This window comes from Camponotus vicinus, unplaced genomic scaffold (assembly GCF_025532165.1).
Source record: "Camponotus vicinus isolate PSW18456_S1 unplaced genomic scaffold, iyCamVici1.0 SCAF_10, whole genome shotgun sequence".
Taxonomy (NCBI): Eukaryota; Metazoa; Arthropoda; class Insecta; order Hymenoptera; family Formicidae; genus Camponotus; species Camponotus vicinus.
This window is the reverse complement of record NW_028141946.1, coordinates 12,353,893-12,374,928: the sequence shown is the minus strand read 5'-3', so window position 1 is coordinate 12,374,928 and position 21,036 is coordinate 12,353,893. Positions and strand designations below refer to the sequence as shown.

The following is a 21,036-nucleotide window of genomic DNA, read 5'->3' as shown; positions in this document are numbered from 1 at the left end:
TCTCGAATGATTACGCATGAGAAAAATAATCTCTGAAAAATGAACTATAAATGACGCTGAAAAATAATCTTTAAACCAACAAATTTAAATAAATTAAAGAACGAAAAGAGCTTATATAAAAATAAGAAATACACCAAGAACGAAATAAGAACATTATCGCACGCAACTTAAAGCTCAGTCTTAAAAGAACAATATACAATTATTATCGCTCGAAATTAAATACTAGGACCTTAAAACTATAAATATTAACAAAATTTACATGAGAGACTCTTCTTGAGAGTTTTTAGATATCGGCTTGATCCATAATTTTATTCTGTCGGGAGATAAAATGGAGTTATAAGGTCTGGACGATAAATTAAAACCAGGTATGTCTTTAACGACATATCTGTTTTTGTTTAATACTTTAGCGATCATGTAAGGACCTTTATAACTAGGTTTAAGTTTTTTGTTTTCATCCGGTTTGACAGTCGTATCTTTAATTAAAACGTAATCGCCGGCATTATAAAGGGAAGGCTTTTTATGCCTTTCATCGTAATATTCTTTGTTATAATGCTTAACTTTATTAGTAGCTTCTAACGCTAACTGACGACAAGATTCCCTTTCTGCGATATGGTCGAGATCGGTTTTCGCAATGTTATTTAAAAATCTAGATAGATTAATATCCGAATGATCTCTCTGATCATATCCAAGAAGTAATTTGGAAGGGGAAGTCTTCAGAGAAGAGTGGTACGTGTTATTAATAACGTATTGTATAGAGTTTAAATGATCATTCCAATTTAATTGATCATCCAATACCTTTTTTAAAGAGGATTTAAGAAATCTGTTAATTCTTTCAGCCAAACCATTGGCCCAAGCAGCAGCGACTGCAATAAGTTTATGTTGAATGTTTCTACCTTTTAAAAATTCGGAAAATTCTAGAGAAGTGAAAGCGGTCCCTCTGTCCGAAATTAAGGATATAGGATTACCAAAAATATTAAATAAATTAGTTAAATGTTTAATGACTTCTTTTGAACTTGTTGACCTTGTTGCGAAAAGCCAAGTGAAACGAGTAAAAGCGTCTACAACTAATAAAATATGTTTGAATCCGTCTGAAGAACAAGAAATGGGACCGAAATGATCAATATGTAAAGAAACAAAAGGAGAAGTTGGAGAATCAGTTATTTGCATCTCACCCTCGCGAGAATTAACAGTAGTATTCGCCATTAAACAAGTTAGACAATTGTCAATGTAATCACGCACTCTTTTCTGAAGAGAAGGAAACCAATAATTGGAAGAGATACCTTGAATAGTTTTTTCAAGCCCGCAATGAGCTAATTCATCGTGATAAACGCGAATAACGTTGTTGACTAATGCGTCGGGCACGACGAAACGATGTTTGTTGTGATGTTTTCTGTAAACAAGACCATCGAGTAAGATAAATTTATCGTCGTCCTTAAATTCAAGGTTTTCAGCAATTTCTTTCAATCTATTGTCAAGTAACTGCCTATATTGCAGTTCGTTTTCAAGAGGCATTGCCTGAACAAAATTCACGGCTCTACTAAGAGCATCAACGTGAGACATTCGACGACCCTCACGATGAACGATATTAAATTTGTAATTTTGAATTTTCAAAGTCCAACGAGCAATTCTGGGATTTAAATTGGCCTTGTTAATAGCATGAACAAGAGCGTTACAGTCGGTAACAATAGTGAATTCTAATCCGTATAAATAAATGTGGAACCTTTCAATAGACCTAACAATCGCGAGCATTTCTAACTCGAAGCTATGATATCTTGATTCAGCATCATTAGTAGCTTGGCTATAGTAGGCTACAGGAGACCAAGTTTTATCGTCTTGTTTTTGAAGCAATATACCGGCAACGGCAACATTGCAAGCATCAGTATGTAATTCAGTAGGGAGCAGAGGATTGTATAATCTTAAAACCGGATAGGCCATTAAGTCATGTTTCAATTGATTAAAGGCCTTCAGACAATCTTCATTAAAGCAAAAAGTTACTGATTTCCGTAAATTATTTAAAGGTTTAGCTTTAATCGCATAATCTTTAATAAATTTCCTAAAATAATTAGTGAGACCTAAAAACCTTTGAACTTCAATAATTTTACGGGGTTGGGGAAAATTTTGAATAGCATTAACGTGCCTTGAACTCAAAGTAATTCCTGAAATGGAAAGAATATAACCAAGGTACTCGATTGTCGTTTTCAGAAAACAACACTTCTTATAATTAAGCTGTAACTCGTAACGCTTAAGCAGCATAAGCACATTTTCAAGAGTATCTAGATGTTCTTCAATAGATGAAGACGGAATAAGGATGTCATCTATGTAGACTAAAACTTTATCCTCTCTAATAAGAGGTTGAAGGATTTGAACAATGCGTCTCTGAAACTCAGCAGGGGCTTCGCAAAAACCAAAGGGTAAACGGAGATATTCAAATTGCCCGTCAGGTGTTGCAAAAGCAAAATACTTAGTGAAATCCGGGTGAATCTTAATATGGTGAAAACCATCTTTTAAGTCAAGAAGAGTGAAAACAGCTTTACTGCTTAAACGTGCCAAGCAATCTTCAATAAGGGGGAAGGGATATTTTTGCTTGATAACACGACTATTTAACGGACGCAAATCGATACAAAGTCTGAGAGAACCGTTCTTTTTCCTGACTGGAACTACTCTTGAACAGTACGGCGAAGTACTATACTTAATAATATTTCTATTTAATAAATCATCTGTAATTTCTCTGATTTGAATCCGCTCGGACCAAGCGAATTTACGGGGAGCGTAAGCAAACGTTGAATTGTCTTTTAAATTAATTTTAACTAAATAGTCATCTTCGATAATGGGGACTGGAGTGTCTTCTACTTTTTGCAAAAGAGATAAAAGTTTTGCTTTGACCTGTGAATCAAAATCAATACTAATTTCAGAGAAGGAATCCGATACTTCGGTTTTAAAATCAATAATGTCAGCAGAAGCGACGTGAGATAAGAGATCCAACGTATCCTTACAATTCCCCTCTTCAGTAAAATCCATACCGTAAAAAAGTTTATTGACCCTCATACAATCACGACCTAATAAAATATGTGTTGGGGAAGAATTATGATTCAAAACATGAAAATCACAAGAAAGTAAGGAATTAGGCAACACATCTAATCTTAAAAAGGAAGAAACAAAACCGGGTGATTTGATAACACACTCATCAATAGTTTTATAGAGGTTAGAAGAAACTTTTAAAGGAGTGACTGAAGGGTCAAAAAACTTTTCGAAAACCGATCTACGAATAAAAGAAATAGGACTACCTGAGTCAACCGACGCAAATATTTTACAAGGAATTCCATTAAGTTCATTCACATTAAGAACTTGTTTGTCGCGAACAATAATCCGACGGTCTTGCGACACCGAAGCTACAGTTGAAGAGAGATTTTCCTCGGCCTCCTCAGCAGCTTCCTCCACAGCAGCAACCGTTGAGAAAGAGGGTTGAACCTTAGAAGACGCTTCTTTTTTCTTCAATTTGAAGCAGTCGGACTTCATATGCCCCTTATTATGGCAATAAGCGCAAAAGACTTCTTTCTTCTGAGAACTGGGGCTTCCTGAAGGCTCCTTGTTGTCATTGGATTTGTCGTACTTGGATGATGCAGCATCCTTAGATTTGATAATCTTCGTATAGGTAGAGAATTTTTTGAGATGCGAAGCACACGTAGAGGTCATACGTTGCATTCTCTCCAAGAAGACATCCAGGGATTCAGTATCGATTGAGAAAGCGGCAGCTTGAATGGAAATATGAGTGATCCCATCAATAAGAATGTGGATAGTGTCGAAATCCGAGTAATTCAGCTTCTGAGTTAAAGCCATTTTGTCCGTGGCATAATCCTGGAAGGACTCGGATAAATAATTCCATTTTCGAGCTTCTAATTTTTTGACAAGAACACTATGAGGGATTCTTGTTCTAAAACGGCTAGTAATTGATTCTTTGAAAGTTGACCAAGATCTAGTGGACTCACCAGAGCCCAAGTCGAACCAACGACGAGCATTACCAGATAATCTGCTCGTAGCCGCTGTAAGCCTCACAGACGTAGCCAGGTTATGAAGGTCTGCTACGTTTTCGATTTTCTTCAGCCAAATATTTACATCATCCTCTTCAGATCCGGAGAAAAGAGGAATTTGAGTAGAAAGAAATTTGACAGCATGTCCTGGAGGCAAAGAAGAAGATTCACTGGAGGGATGTATTCTTGAATCTGGAAGTACATCACCCTGAGAGGACCGTCTTGGGAGAGGATCAGCATGAGAGAGCCGTCCTGGATCCAAGTTAATGCTCATAAATGAAGAAAACATTTGCTGCAACATGCTCATCTGCTCATTCTGCTTAGAAATTTGTTGGGCAAGGAGAGAGCAGAGTTGCGGTAAACAATCTGGAGAAGTTTCCTTACTAGAGCAGTCAGAAAGAGGAATTTTGTCTGAGGTTTTAGGTATCGTACCTGAAGCAGATTTGGGAAAATCAGGCTCTCCATGAGCGTCCAAAAAGGTAGCTTGCGCTTCTTCAAGAGGACCGTGAATTTCAAGGTGCGAGAGCAGAGCATCGATGCAGCCTTCACGGCTTTTAGGAATATTCGAAATTCCATATCTGGATACTTCTTTTCTTAAATCCTGGTAAGACATTCCTTCGAGGCGGTTACGGAACATCTTGAAGAACTAAAAGAACTGGAGAAAAATCTTGAACGGGGAACAAAGTACGTGCACTACAAATTCACCGAAACGAGTAAAGTCAAACTGTCTTTACGACGGCACTGATGAGAGCACACAGTAGAAAAAGTTTGAACCGGGAAGAGACCAAAAAAAAGTCGACCGGACGAACCCGAAGAACTTTCTTGACTCGACGAACCCGAAGAACTTTCTCGACTGATCGCGAACGATGCACCCGAACAAAAACACACCGAAAACAAAAGTGCACCAAAAAGTCAGCGTTCAATTAATAAATTCAATGTACTTTTGTTCACTACAAGCGGGACCAATATGGCGGAAAAACCACCCGAAATGGCCCGACATAGAACCAATATGGCGGCCTGGTCCTTTGTTCTCCACGCGAGGGACCAATATGGCGGGAAAGCCGCTTTTTATTTACAGCTTGTAAAGCGCAATAAAGCGCGGAGATCACCACACTTAGATGATCGGAAAAAGAAAAAACCGCACAAAACCACGAAAAACCAGTCACTATCCCACTTCTGAGGCTGTAAGAGTGTTAGATTTAGATCGCGGTTATCGGCGCGATCACGTGATCAGGAGCTGAACGAGCCGGAGAGGGTTTTTGGTTTGACTCGCGGAAGCGGAATGAGAAAAGACTAGGAGTTGCAAGGGCAAAAGAAATATATTCTTGTAACGAATGTACAGAGAGCGAACACAAATGCCGCGGAACCGAGGCCGTTAATATTAAGCACGAACGCCCGAAGATAACGTTGAAACGCGCAGCGGATTAATCACTGCCCGAGGGAAACGATCACGACGAAAAGGCGTTAACGAAACGCGCCGATACTGAAAACGGTCTCACCGCACAAAAGCTGTAACTCTGTTCGGCGCCGGTTTGCAACTGTTACTCTCGCCGGTCGTGATCGTCAACCTTGAAACGCGCGCAGCGCCGCAGCCAATCACAATGCGCGAACATAGCGCACTAGCGCCAAACGCTAGCGCCAAAACATGGCGACGGACATGCACTAGCGCCAAGACTTGGCGACGGACGCGCCATGACATGGCGACGGTCTTACAATATCATCCCACCGCGTAATGTATTATCGCCAATATTCATAGTATGTCAATAGTATTTCACCGCGCGAAATATTATTGTCAATGTTTCTGAAAATAATCTTTCTTTATTAAGAAGCTAGCTATACATAACTTAACCTCACTTGAGAATGATAGAAATAATTTTAAGGTAGTATTTACCCTCATAAACTTAGTATCTCCCCAGACCAACTACATAAGATAAAATAATCACCGACATAAGATGTTGTCCGCATAAAAATTACCGACAGAAGATAATATAGTTTCCTACCTTACCGACAGAGTAAATGTTACCGACATAAAAGTTACCGACACATGATAACACAGTTACCAACATTTACCGACTGTAAAGATAAAACCATTTCCTACTTTACCGACTCATGATAATTACCGTCTTAGGATACCGATGTTACCTACCTTACCGACAATGAATAATGATAATACCTACCTTACCAACATAGGATAAAGTTATCCAATCAAAGGTAATATTATCGACATACCGACGAGAGTATATCTCCTTTATTGGGATGTTACCCTGATACTATAAAAGTGAAATACTGAAATTCAAAGGACTATTAGGTTATATATACATATATATATATACAGGGTGTCCTAGACCACCCGTACACCCCTTTTCTTTCAAAAACTAAGCATTTTAGAGAAAAATGTTTCAGACAAAAGTTGTATGGTTTCGAGGGGGCCATAAGATTGTACCATTGGTTTGACCTTGAAAAGTCATTTGAAGGTCACGTGAAGGTCGTTTCAATTTTTTTAAATGGAACACCCTATATATTTTCGCACATTCTTGTAGCTTATCTCAAGAGATTTCTAAAATTAATTATAGTGTTTTGGAAAGCTCTCGAGATAAGCTACAAGAATATGCAATGACAAATAGTAGGTTCCATTTAAGAAATTGAAGGTGACCTTCATGTGACCTTCAAATAACTCTTCAAGGTCAAACCAATGGTACCATCTTATGGCCCCCTCGAAGTCAAGCAACTTTTGTTTGAAACATTTTGTTGTACATTCAAAAATAAAAAAGTTATTGGGATGGGTAACTTAAAATGGCTCACCCTGTATATATATATATATATATATATATATATATATATATAAAATTTGTAATATAAGCACGCGTACAATATATTACACAATCGTTTATCAATCAACTATAAATAAAATAAAAAATATGCCTTATTACCCATACGGCACCTTTCATTGCAATTATATATTAAATACGTAATAATATTGCATTTACATTACATTTTATTATATATGAAATATAACGTGTTAAATACGGAATTAATTCAATATGTTTGATGTATCCAAGTAAAAATACATATGTAATACATAGCAGGTATACTACGCATATTATGTAAATATTTATGTATCAAACACGTAGTTGATACATATTGGACAAAATGTAATAATATATCATAAGATGGTGCATCGTAGTAGCACCATTAACCTGCAAAAACCTGATAAACGGAAAGTCGGGCACGTTTCTGCGTAATCGTAATCGCGGTGATCAGATATTAAAGTATAAGTGTTGATTATATATGTGAAAAATAATTTAGTGAATCAAAGGTGTTTTTTATATTTTGTAATGATTAGAATTTCCATACGGTTGTAACTGTACAATATTAATGCGTATTTGATTATGATTGTGTTATTTTTCTAGGTTACATATAATAAATAATTTTGTATATAATGGATAAAAAAATAAGCAACCGTGATATTTCTTCGCGGCACAAGAGACGATTAGCACAAAAAGAGACGGAAATAGATTATTTCTTGCTAGAATCGTCAAGCAGTGGTGTGACTGATTTTGGACCATTGGGCGAATGCATAAAAAAATGTCGAATTGAAAATGATCAATCATCATCAGTTTCAACATCATCTTCTCCTAGTAATGATCAATTGCCAAACTTTAGTGACAATAATAATGAAGAACAATATTCGGATGAAGTACATAACACAGAAGTAGTCACAGACGACGAAGATTTTATTGATATTGAAGAACGAGAAGAAATGCAACCTTTATCATTAGACTCTGACGATTCGAGTGACGATGCAGGTGATAATATGAACATTTATGATAAAAGTATGAATAATGAATTGTTGTGCAATTTTCGAAATTGGTCTTTTGAGTATAAAATTAGACATAATGCAATTAATGCTCTTATGGAAATTCTGAGGCATGCTCTACATTCACAATTCAAAACTTTACCAAAGAATGCAAAAGTGCTTCTAAAAACACTTAAGAAAACTGCTGAAATAGTTGCATTAGCTGGAGGATCGTATTACCACTTTGGTCTATCGAACACTTTGGAAGTATTCCTGCAACATTATAAAAGTATGTCTTTGAAGGTATCTGAAATTAATTTATTAATTAATATAGATGGTTTGCCAATATCCAGATCATCGCCAAGTATTTCTGGCGAGTTTCTGGCCAATATTACTTTCAGATGATATTTCAAACCAAGTGCATATAGTCGGGCTGTTTTATGGTCGAAAGAAACCAAACAATGCCAATGAATACTTACAACCATTTGTGAAAGAATTAATACCATTAGTACAGAGAGGATATCATTCAGACCTATTAAACTGTAATATTAAAGTTAATGTTAAGGCCATTATTTGCGATGCTCCAGCAAAATCTTTCATTTTAAATATTAAAGGACATAATGGCTATTCGAGCTGTACTAAATGTACCATTTATGGAGATTACGTTAACTCCAAAATGTGCTTTCCTTATGAAAAAAGATCAAGTGCACTCAGAACTGATGAAGGATTTATACGTCAAAGACTCTGATTATCATCAAGGAGAACCCACAATTTTGCTCTCTGTGCCTCATTTAGGATTAGTGTCGAATATTGCTCTTGACTATATGCACTTGATTTGTTTGGGTATTGTAAAAAAAAATGATATTGTTGTGGATGAATGGACCACTAGCTGTTCGCATTAGTGTGCAAGCAAAAGATAATATTTCGTAAGCACTTATTAATTTAAGAAGTGCTGTGCCTAAAGAATTTTCAAGACGACCTCGAAGTTTAAATGAAAGCATACTGGAAAGCCACAGAATTTAGGCAATTTTTACTTTACACTGGACCTATTGTTTTAAAAACAGTTTTAAATAGAAACGTATATACAAACTTTTTGACTTTGCATGTAGCTATATCAATACTCATCAGTCCAGTGCTAACAAAAAATAAAAATAATGTAGATTATGCAGAAAAACTGTTGCAACATTTTGTAGATTCATTTCAGAAAATTTATGGCAAGGAATACATGTCTCATAATGTACATAATTTATTACATCTCTCTAATGAAGTTCGACAATTTGGACCACTTGATTCCTTTAGTTCCGTTTAGATTTGAAAACTTTTTACAAATTTTAAAAAGTTTTCTGCGTAAAGCAAAGAAACCACTGCAGCAAGTTATACGACGATACACAGAAAGAAGGCAAAATCGATATGAGAGCATGAATAATAAATCATTACATTCACTTTATAAATTAGAATTAAAAGCAAGACATGTTAATGGTATATTGGCAAATGAAATTCGAGATATTGTTGAATCGCAATACAAAAAACTAATATTATTAGGAAATTATGAAGTCGACTGCAATAATGAAGCAAATAATTGTATCATGACAAATGGAAACTTAATGACAGTTAAGAACATCGTGAAATGTACCAATAATACAATATATATTGTTGGTTATCAACTGAGAAAAACAGATATTTTATATTCACGACCATTTTCATCAGAGAATCTGGACATTAATGCTGTTGAAGAAATAAATAGTAATGTGATATATTGTCCTTTGCATGAAATACAGGGAAAGATGTGGAAAATTAAATTTAATTCAAAATTGTATGTCATTCCTATTCGGCACGTTTGTGGACAATAAAATAACTTTTAAAATGTAATGTATAATCTAACAATATAAACACAATATAAAATAAATAAATTAAAAAAAATAAATATTATAACACGATAATTGCAAAAATAAACAGCAAGAATTAAGCTTTAATATTTAATTATATGTTCGCAATAAAACTGTCATTATAAATTTACACACACACACACACACATATGCTATTATACATAATTAATGGTTCTATACGCTGCATTGTTCATAGTGAAAAGCAATTATTTTTTATTTTCTATTTTTCCATCGTAACATGATTGACAACATTCTGGTTTTAATAAATCCATATTTCGTTAGTTGGTTATCGACTTATCGATCGACTCACGATTATAATTAACTTCGTTGCTTTCATCCGACTAACGTGCAATTTACGTGTGCTGGTTATATTTGTCTGCATTACTCATCAAGTGGCAATAAAGGAAAAAGTTATATATAAACGTAATCAAGAAGATTTGCATTTGTGACTATTCGACACGATACTTGTCCATATTCATTCACATTCGTCTGTGCATTCGTCTCATCAACACTCGAGATTTTGTAGAAAGGTATATTTAAAATATAACACATCTAAATAACTTCAAAATTTAATTAAAATTAACTAAACTTTATGTATATGTAATATTGCATGTCACTATTTTTAATAAAACTAATTGTATATAATAAATTGTGATTAATTTTTGCAGGTTATGTGTTCTCTGTTTTAAACATTTTACACCGTGGTTTCCACTTCTAATACACTTATTGGATATGGCTGAATCGAGGTGCGAGCAATTTTCTTCCCAAAAAACAAGAAAAGAATCTTCCTTACAGGTAATATATAGAAATGCACATGACTGTAATATATTTATTGTCAATAAATTAATTCATTATTATACATATTTTTTGTTGGTAGTTTCCAGAAAACTTCTATGTAGTTCAATTCCATGACGGGCTAGCACTAGTCCCTAATAACTGGTTGCACCCTTACGGAAAGAAACTACAGTGGATTACAGAAAATTATATTGCAGTGATTACATAAAAATATTACACGAAATTACTGACTATAAGTATTGTAATATACTGTAATATTTTCGCACTACATGCTCGGATTACAGGAAAATATTACAGGAAAATAACCTGTAATATGTCGTGCGCCGGGATTACAGGATAAGGCCCTGCGCACAGTAGAGGAAATATTAGGAATAAATATTAAATATAATATTAAGATTTTAAAATAATATCGAAAAAAACTTTGATATAAAAATATAAATTCGGGTATAAATATAAAGGGCTTTTACAAATTTATTAGCCCTTATTAGTCCTTATTTATACCCGAATTTGTATTTTATTTATATCAGAATTTTTTCGATTTTGTTATTTAAAAATTTTAATATTTAATATATTTATTCTTAATATTTTCTCTATTTTGTGCGCAGGGCCTAATAATACATCAACATAATATATTGAATTAAATATAATTGTTTATTTTTTATATAATTTTTTATATATAATACACATATCCTTTGATGTAACAACATTATTATAAACTAATAATTTTAATAATCTAATAAATTAAATTTTTTTATTTATCTGCTTAAAATAAATCTTATTTAAAATTAATCTTATTTAAAAAGAATAATTTAAAAAATGATCAAATAAAATTCTTTGTTTATCTTTTATTGCAGTTATTTTTAAAAAAATTCTAAAATCTAATTTTTAAACAAATTTTTTTGAAATAAAACATTAAAAAAAATAATGAAAAAGTAATAAAAAAATGATCAAATAAAATTATTTATCTTATTGCACAGTTATCTAAAAACCACAAATTCTAAATAAATATAACTTTTTAAAGTTTAAACAAATCTTATTGTATTAATACTGATTATTTTTATAATTTATCAGAATTTGTTTAACTAATATGGCTTATATTGGATTAATAATCAATAGTCAAACCGATCTTATATTGCTTAAGCAATTACTTAGCGAAGTCTGACAATTTCACCAATCACAAACTTTAAAACTGTTATATATATATATATATATATATATATATATATATATATATATATAAATCCAACTTATTCAACAATATATATATATATATATATATATATATATATATATATATATATATTGTTGAATAAATTGGATTTCGCGAAACAATTGCTTAAATAATGATTATAAATACCGGCCTCAGAATCTTTGAGTTGGATGACTTTAACAGATTGTAAAATTGAATGTTTTAGATTATTGAATTGAATTGACGGATGTCACTTTTTTCTTGGCATTGTTGCACTTGCTTCGAACGGCACTACGGAACAATTTTGTATTGTCGTCTGTCTTGCCGAATTTCTCGTAAATAAAATCTGAAAAAGAAAACACAGAATGAAAAATCTCTTTCTGTAACAATTTATCAAATTCAATTATGTACATATATTTTTGAATAGCATGCATAATTCAGATATTTTAAGCTCAATTTTAAATATATTATGTATTTTTATATATATGCACAAGTATAATGTTAAATTGCAAAATTTCTTACTTTCTACAGCTTTCAGTCGAACAGGGTCTAATTTCTCGGTCGATTTTTTATCCGGATTTAAAGATTTATTTGCATTGGTTACAGATCCAGTCAAACTGGAGTTTCTTAACTCCGTTTTTTCATAAACCAAACTGAGAAGATCACAAGTTAGCTTCGAAACGCTGCTGTCATTGACCTTGCTCAGTTGAGTATTTGTGATGTGTTTGAATCCAAAATATCTCCCTCCAGATATCACCTGAAAAATGTTTACGTGTAACAATTTCGTATATTAGCAGTACGTGTAGCAATTTCGTATATTAGCAGTACATATAGATGTAAATATATAAGTCATTATAGCATCAATTATGTATAATTATTTCACCTTTTCGGATGTCGAATTTTCTTTATTTTCATTATTACTGTCTTTATTAAGAAGACCGCTTTCATTAAAAGCAATGTTTTCCTGAAAAACTTATTTTATGTAATAATAGAATTTTTTATAATGTCAAAATACTCAAAGTTGCACGATTAAATACACTAATATATAGACACACATATTTATATAAAACATACTTTTATTTCAGATGTATGTGAGGGTTGATATTCAATTTTGGCATTTTTTATTATATCAGCATTGGTAATCCCAGAATTTGTAACCGAAAACTCCTATATTAGAAAAATAAAATTGTTTACTTAAAAATAGCATTTACAAATAAGCTCGCGCGTTGTCAATTATCTATTTAGATTATAGAATTAACAAAATTTCATGACAATTATGTATATAAATATGTAATAAACTATGTACTTTTTGTTTCAATTTGTTTCACATACATGAATTGTCTTTAAGTTTTGTTTTCCTATTTTTAATATATAATAATTGAATGATTTATATATATGCAACTAATATAAAAAATGTATACTTTACCTTATCCATTGGATTCAGGCATTCATCATTCTGTGAACTGTTTTTCTCTGGACTGTTTTTTAAATTACAATCAATCAATATATCAGTAGCCACAATTTCGGATTCATTTCTTAATTTATCATTAGTGTATATTGGAATCGATTCAATAGTATTCCAACTCTATATAATATAAAATAATACCAAAATATAACAATTTAGTAATTACATACAAGATATTTGTGTATATATTCACCAAAACCTCTGATATTAATATGAAAATTAATTGATATTGATAATAAATTTGTTATCTTACCATAATATGCTTTGTGTTTTTATTGATTTCTTTTTCTAAACATTTTAATTTTTCTTCAATATCTTTTGCTCTGGAAAGTATTTTTTTAATATATTTGTCTATATGTTGAATATCTGAAAGAATTATTTATTATTTTATTTATTTAGGAATTTCTATATAAATAGATGCTTATTTACAGAGAATTTTTGTAGTGCATGATAAGTGACAATAAAAACATAACAGAACGTAAAGATCAGGCACAAAAAGATAGAGTAAAAGTTAAATATACAGATAAAATATAGTAAAATATGAAATAAAGAAAAATATAGTAATATAAATATATTAAATATGTATATAGATAAATATTAAATATATAAATAAAATAAAAATAAATAATGCAGAGAAGAGAACAGCGAAAACGGTAATATAGATTATAAGTTCCGGAAATAAATAAAACAAAAAAGCGGTGATAGACAGTTCAAACTTTGTTACATTTATATATGTAAAATTGTATTTTTACCTTCCGAATACTTTATAATTTTTTTTAGTCGAAAAATCTCATCTTTTAATTCCTTCACTTCCTGATGATGCTTGTGCAAAAGATTTGTTTTTGACATATGTATCGTGTTTTGATACTCGTTCGTCAATACTTGAATTATTGGATGAGTCTGTCAGGGTATTATCCTAAATTTCAATAAAATGTCACATATTTAGTTAAGTAAAATTATGAAGAAACAGAACAAGCAGTATTGAAATATTCTTTACAACAAAAACAGTAAAGATTTAACGCTCGCTTTCAGTCATTCATTTTTTTTCTAAATGTCCACAATTTCGTTCCACACAATACTTTGTATGAGAATAACTTTTTAATACCATGTTTAATTGGAATTAATAACGCTACTTACATCTTGAAATTTATCTTTCTTAATATTCAATGCTTCTACAATGTTGTTTTCTACTCTTTTTTTGGCAGCTTCTCGTAATTTCGAAGTTTTCTTTTTTTCCTGAAAATATATAACATAAGAAATTTATACCATAACGATCTTGGTAGAAATGAATAATTTAAATCAATATATAGAAAATCTACTTTTAAAAACTAGATCTTAATACATATAGTTGCACTTCAAATCAATTTAATTTTGTTAAAATAAATAGTTACCAATCAAATTTAATTATTTATATTATTTAATAAAAAATATATTAAATATGATTAATATCAATTAAAATTCAATCGATTTGAAATTCGCAAAAAATTAATTTACTTTAAAAATGGATTTTTTCTAATTGATGAAAATCGCTATTTTTCCCAAAATTTTTCCTTGGAAAAATTTTTTTAAAATTCTATTGAAATGATCTTCATGATTTTAGAAAAATAAGCAGTTTTCTTCAAATTAACAAAAACAGAGTTTTTAGAGGAATTAAGAAAAGGAAAATAATTTTTAAGAGAAATAATCAGATAAATATGTAATGTAATTAAATTAATATAATTATTGATAATTATTTCAATAAAATGTCTTAAAAATGAGAAAATTTAATTTATTGCAAAATAGCAAAAGAAACGATAAAAGTCAACAATAGTATAAAAACATTAACACAGAATTAATAAAATTGAAAGAAACCATTAATGAAAATTTTATATATATACATCATTGTATTCATATACCGTTCGATTTTTTTTAAAGTCATTTTCAATAGAGTCTTCATCTTCGGAATTTGTTTTCATGTCATAATTTTTTCGTTTTATCACTTTTCTTTCACTTTTTGATGGGTTTGGAATTTCAAATTTTAATACGTTATCGCACTGTGTACACATTTCAGTCCATTCTAATAATTACAAATATAAATTGAAAATAAAATTTAGAATTATTGCATAAAAAATGTTGTGTGTGTGTGTGCCTTTTACTGGGAAAGAAGTTATTGAAAATTTTTTTGGAAATGTCTTTACTGTTTTCAGAAAATTTTTAGACATATATTATTTGAGAATCTCTTAAATTCTTATTTACAAAATCAAGATTTTGTTTTAATATTGTTACGCGCGCGCCCGAGTCGTTGCGGCCCTGCCGTTGTCCGGATCCCGTGGTCAATTGTTTATAAACAACGAGAGTCAGCTGAGTCGGAAAATAGCTGTCGAGCTATACGGACGCGTTTCGATCCGCGGCTTATTAATATCGTTATTGTGTGTTCTCTGAGTTCTGTGTTCTGTTATTAAAGTTCTCTTAATCTTTTAAACCGTGTCATTATTTACGAGTGCGCGGGTGCCGCGTAATTAGCGTGTGCCGATCGGTTGTGTCGCGCGCGTTCGATAAATATCGTTCCGCGGGCGCAACATTTTGGGGGCTCGTCCGGGATCAACGGACACTCAGTGATTTCTGTGCGATGGCAACGCTAGCTGCAAAGAGGAGGAGGCGCGAGCAGTCCGAGCCGCTGTCGGAGTCGAGAGCGACGGAATCGGCGGCGTCAGAATCGGCAGCGATGGAGTCGTCAGCTTTACAGGCCGTGCTGCTCGAGATGCGGCGAATGCGCGAGGAGCAGGCACGACGAGAGGGGGAGATCGCTGCAATGCTGCGCCGGCACGAAGAGGAGCTGCAGTTTCTGCGGGAAGATCGGCGTCCTTCACGGGAGAAACAGCTAAGTCCTTCCAATATAAGAGCGAATCGTAGCCCCGAGAGGGAAATTGAAAATGCGGGGGAAAACGCGCGTAATGAAATAGGGTACAAATTTAAACCCGATACTTTTGACGGTTCGGGTTTTTTTCCGTTGCGGGAGTTCTTCTCTCAATTTAATTTAATCGCACGCGCGAATCGTTGGGACGACGCGACCAAAACTGTAGCTTTAGCTACAAATTTGAGGGGGAAGGCGCGTTCCGTTTTGGAATCTATGGAAGATTTAGAGAATTTTGGATACGAGGAATTAAAATCGAAATTAGAGTTGCGTTTCGGCGAAGGACATCTTTCGCAAAATTACTACACTCAGTTTACGAATAGGAGACAAAAATTCGGGGAGGATTTTGCTACGTTCGGGTCAGAATTAGAAAGACTCTCTCGTTTAGCTTACCCCGAGTGTTCCTTCGCGGTTCGAGACAAAATCGCGTGCGCGCAGTTCGTTTCGACTCTTTCGGATGGATTTGTTAGAAGGACTCTACAGCTAGAAGGAATCACCTCGCTGAAATTGGCTGTGGAGAGGGCGAAGGCCGTTAAAGTTATTCAAGGGGAGAATTTTGAGAGGAGCAAGGATTTCCAAAAGCGGTTTGAGAAAGGGAAAGACAGGAGCGCGCAAAATAATGAGAAGGGAGAAAAAGATGGTAAAGACGAGAAAAATGGGAATAATTACGGGCGGGGGAATTGGAAAAGACCAAACACTAAAGAGTGCCGGCATTGCGGGAAAGCCGGACATTTCCGATCCGATTGTCCAGAGAATAAGGGAAACACGGCTTAGTTGCTCTCGGCGGGGGGAGAACAACTTTAGAAGGTGACGCCCCGAATGTTAATTTTCAAACGTTTTATGTTAATCGGATTAAATTAAATTCAAATCTTTTTACTTATAAAGGAAAGTTAGACGATAACAAATGTTGTTTTAAATTAGATACGGGCTCGGACGTTTCAATTCTTAATAAGAAGTTGGTAAAAACGGGCAAGCACATTATTCGGATCAGAGATCTGTAAGATATCCCTTTGGGGAGATAGTGCCTATCGAATGTAAAGTTAAAGTAAAGGTTTGCTTGGGAAAATACTCAGTGGAAATTTCAATGTTTGTAATGGAGATGAATGATGATTGTTTACTAGGGGCAGATTTCCTTGAAAAGGTGAATTTGGAAAATGTTTTTGGACACGCTTTTGGTTTTCCGGAGTCTGGTGGGAAACAAGCTTTAAGTTGTTCACGAATTCAGGATTCTTCTAAGAAAGTCCCATTTATCTTAAAAGAGCTTTTTGAAAATAGTTCGGTCAATTAAAATGAAGCTCAAAGGGACGTTTTTGTCGATTTCTTAAAAGAGCACCAGGACGTATTTTCCGGGGAGATTGTTTCTGGAAATTGCGAAATTGTGGAACATGTTATCAATGTAAAAGATTCTTCTCCCATTAAGCAGGTTCCTCGTCGGATCCCCATACATTTGCGAAAGGAGGTCGATGAGATTATTGAGGAAATGAAAGGGCAAGGAGTTATAGAGGAATCACAAAGTCCCTGGGTTTCACCTGCTGTCTTAGTAAGGAAAAAGGATGGAACGTTAAGATTTTGCGTCGATTACAGGAAACTTAACGCAGTAACCAAAAAAGATTCTTATCCCTTGCCCAGAATTGATGATATCCTCGATCAGCTCTCAGGTAACTCTTGGTTTTCCACTTTAGATCTTAAGAGTGGTTATTGGCAAATAAAGGTTCGGCCTGAGGATAGAGAAAAGACTGCTTTTTCTGTTGGACGAGGATTGTGGCAATTTACTGTAATGCCTTTCGGATTGTGTAACGCCCCTGCTACTTTCGAGAGACTAATGGAAAAAGTTTTGGAAGGATTATTATCTAGAATTTGTTTAGTCTATTTGGATGACGTAATCATTTTTGCAAGCAGTTTTAATGAAATGTTGGAGAATCTAAAAAAAGTATTCTTACGATTAAATTCAGTTAATTTGAAAGTAAATCCTAAGAAATGTATTCTTTTTGCAAAAGATGTGAAATATTTAGGACACATAATTTCTTCGGGAGGCGTTAGCACAGAGCCTGAGAAGATTTCCGCTGTGAGGGATTGGCCAGTTCCACATAATAAGAGGCAGTTACGAAGTTTTTTGGGGTTCTGCTCTTATTATCGAAAATTTGTAAAAGGGTTTTCTTCTTTGGCTAAACCTTTATATGCCTTGATGGAAAATCAAGTTAAGTTTTCTTGGGATGAGAAATGTCAAAATGTATTTTTAGAATTAAAACGAATGCTATCTTCTTCTCAAATGTTGTCTTTTCCGAAAGGGGAGGAAGAATTTATTTTAGATACGGACGCCTCAAATATTGGAATTGGCCTATCACAAAGGCAGGAAGGGGAAGAAAGAGTTATTGCATATTTTAGTCGTGTACTGAGTAAGGCTGAGAGAAATTATTGCGTTACTCATCGGGAGCTCTTGGCGATAATCGATTCTATTAAATTTTTCCGACATTATCTTTTGGGACGGAAGTTTTTGATCCGTACGGATCACGTTTCTCTTAAGTGGTTAATGTCTTTTAGGGATTTAGAAGGTCAATTGGCACGATGGCTGAAGAGGCTCCAAGAATATGAGTTTGAGATCATACATCGCAAGGGATTGGTTCATAAGAATGCCGACGGTTTGTCCAGACGGCAGTGCGAATTACTTGGTTGTGAATATTGCGCTAAGGTAGAAAAGAAAAATATAGTGAGATCAGGAAAATCAGTTGCTCGCATTATTCTGGTAGAGGAGACTCTTCAGGAATGGCAGAAGGAACAGAAAGAAGACCCTAGCACCTCCTTAATTTATCCTGGCAAGGAAACGGGAGTGCGCCCATCACATGCAGAAATACCCGCTGGAGATGTGTCCGCTCGGATTTATTGGTCTTATTGGGATGCCCTGAGTTTAAAGGATGGAGTTCTTTATAGGAAATGGGAAGCGCCGAGTCTTAAGTCAAGCATCTTTCAACTTATTGTTCCTCGAAACCGAGTTAACCAAATTTTGGAGGAGGCGCATGATTCTCCTTCTGGAGGGCATTTTGGGGTCAATAAGACTCTGGAGAAGATCCGTAAGCGATTTTGTTGGGCCACTTGCAAACAGGATATGGAGCAATGGTGCAAAACCTGTAAAATTTGTGTTTCCAAAAAAGGTCCGTTGGGGAAAGGGAAGTCGCCATTACAAATCTATAACGTTGGGGCCCCATTTGAGAGGTTACAAATGGATATTCTCGGCCCTCTTCCAGCTACTACTTCCAGGAATAGATATCTACTTGTCGTCGTTGATTGTTTCACCAAATGGGTGGAAGCTTTTCCTTTGAGGAATATTAAGGCAAAAACGGTGGCGGAAGTTTTCGTTAATCAAGTTATCTCTAGACACGGAGTCCCCTTGGAAGTTCATACAGATCAAGGGAAAAATTTCGAGTCCAAATTATTTGCGGAGCTGATGAATCTACTCGGAATTAGGAAGACGAGGACAATTGCTTTGCATCCTCAGTCGAATGGACAGGTTGAGCGACAGTATCAAACCATTATTAATTATTTGGCGAAATATATTTCTGAGAATCAGAGAGATTGGGATCGTTGGATTCCCATGTTCTTATTAGCCTATAGATCCTCTAAACACGAGATTACTGGTGTGTCTCCTGCAGAACTGTGCTTTGCCCGAGATCTTAAACTGCCCCTGGATCTTTTATTAGGAAGTCCCCCAGAAAATAGATCTCAGTCGGTCGGGGGTTTTGTTAGAAATTTGAAGGAAAAACTGAAGGAGATCCATTCCAATGTTAGAGAGCAAATGAAAATAAAATCTTCGCGAATAAAGTTCTGGTACGATCGGAAAGACAGGTAAACACTTTTTCAGGAAGGAGAGAAAGTATGGTTTTATAATCCTCGAAGAATGAAGGGAAAAGCTCCTAAATTACAGAGCAATTGGGAAGGTCCTTTCTTGATAGTGAAAAAGTTAAATGACGTAGTTTATTGCAAAGATCCCCAAGACACAAGAAGAAAATTGTGCACGCGGATAGGTTAGCTTCTTTTTTCGAAAGATGTTAAATTGTCCTTGTTAGTTAAAGCTAGTTGAATAGTCCGGAGCCCGGTAGTTTAAGAAATTAAGTTTAAATTGCTTTATTTTCTGCGCAAGTTATTTTATTCTTTAGAAGTTTGCGGAAGCTGACTGCACCAAAACGCCAATGTTACTAATGAAACACTGAGCCTGAAGGCTGCTTCGCCCACGGTTTTTGAGCCGTGGTTTTCCCGTGGGCCGGAGGGCGAATGCCGAGGCAAGGACTTGGGGAATCCTTTTAGGACGATGGGTCCACGGTGGTTACCCCCCTCTTGTCCGAAGAAAGGCACGGAAAGGACAGGAAAAGGGACAGGGAAAAAAGACTTGCGCCGGGCACGAGGAAGATGACTGAAATGGGAGGCTGCCCTGGAATCGATTCTTGGGGGTCTGGCCAACTCCCTGGAAGGAATCGATTGGGAGTCTGCCCAGTGGATTGGGGCCTGGTCGGAGCGATGCTCGGTAACCGGGAGCAACAGCTCAGGGAGAGCAAGATATCGTTCGGGGTCCCTGGAGTCCGCGAAGATTGGTCATCGAGCCCCTTGCTGATTGTCGGGATGACAATCTTGAAGAGGAGGGGCAGTGTTACGCGCGCGCCCGAGTCGTTGCGGCCCTGCCGTTGTCCGGATCCCGTGGTCAATTTTTTATAAACAACGAGAGTCAGCTGAGTCGGAAAATAGCTGTCGAGCTATACGGACGCGTTTCGATCCGCGGCTTATTAATATCGTTATTGTGTGTTCTCTGAGTTCTGTGTTCTGTTATTAAAGTTCTCTTAATCTTTTAAACCGTGTCATTATTTACGAGTGCGCGGGTGCCGCGTAATTAGCGTGTGCCGATCGGTTGTGTCGCGCGCGTTCGATAAATATCGTTCCGCGGGCGCAACAATATATTCATAAATTTTTAAGCAATTTCAGGGATTTTATAAAGGAA

General features: G+C 34.7%; 1 protein-coding gene and 1 long non-coding RNA gene across 2 annotated transcripts; one reads left to right on the top strand and one right to left on the bottom strand.

Annotated features, from left to right (window-relative positions):
* Positions 1-255: 255 nt before the first annotated feature.
* LOC145960055 (uncharacterized) lies at positions 256-5,374 on the bottom strand. The gene is made up of 3 exons (XM_083079327.1): positions 4,461-5,374; positions 1,281-4,175; positions 256-863 (listed from the first exon to the last, which is right to left on the bottom strand). The coding sequence occupies exons 1-3, from the start codon at positions 4,663-4,665 to the stop codon at positions 256-258; spliced, it is 3,708 nt and encodes a 1,235-aa protein (XP_082935453.1). The 5' UTR covers positions 4,666-5,374.
* Positions 5,375-10,076: 4,702 nt separating this feature from the next.
* On the top strand, positions 10,077-10,654 carry LOC145960785 (uncharacterized). The gene is made up of 3 exons (XR_014435463.1): positions 10,077-10,240; positions 10,379-10,505; positions 10,588-10,654. It is a non-coding gene; the product is annotated as an uncharacterized LOC145960785 (long non-coding RNA).
* The last annotated feature ends 10,382 nt before the right edge of the window (positions 10,655-21,036 follow it).

What these genes read in the sequence shown, in the direction of transcription:
- LOC145960055 (XM_083079327.1), bottom strand. Translation starts at nt 4,665, where the DNA reads ATGTTCCGTAACCGCCTCGAAGGAATGTCTTACCAGGATTTAAGAAAA. An exon ending in TTTTCCCAAATCTGCTTCAG is followed by an intron (nt 4,176 to 4,460) that starts GTACGATACCTA and finishes CTTTGCCTCCAG; the next exon opens with GACATGCTGTCAAATTTCTT. An exon ending in GCTTGAAAAAACTATTCAAG is followed by an intron (nt 864 to 1,280) that starts GTATCTCTTCCA and finishes AACTTATTGCAG; the next exon opens with TCGCTGCTGCTTGGGCCAAT.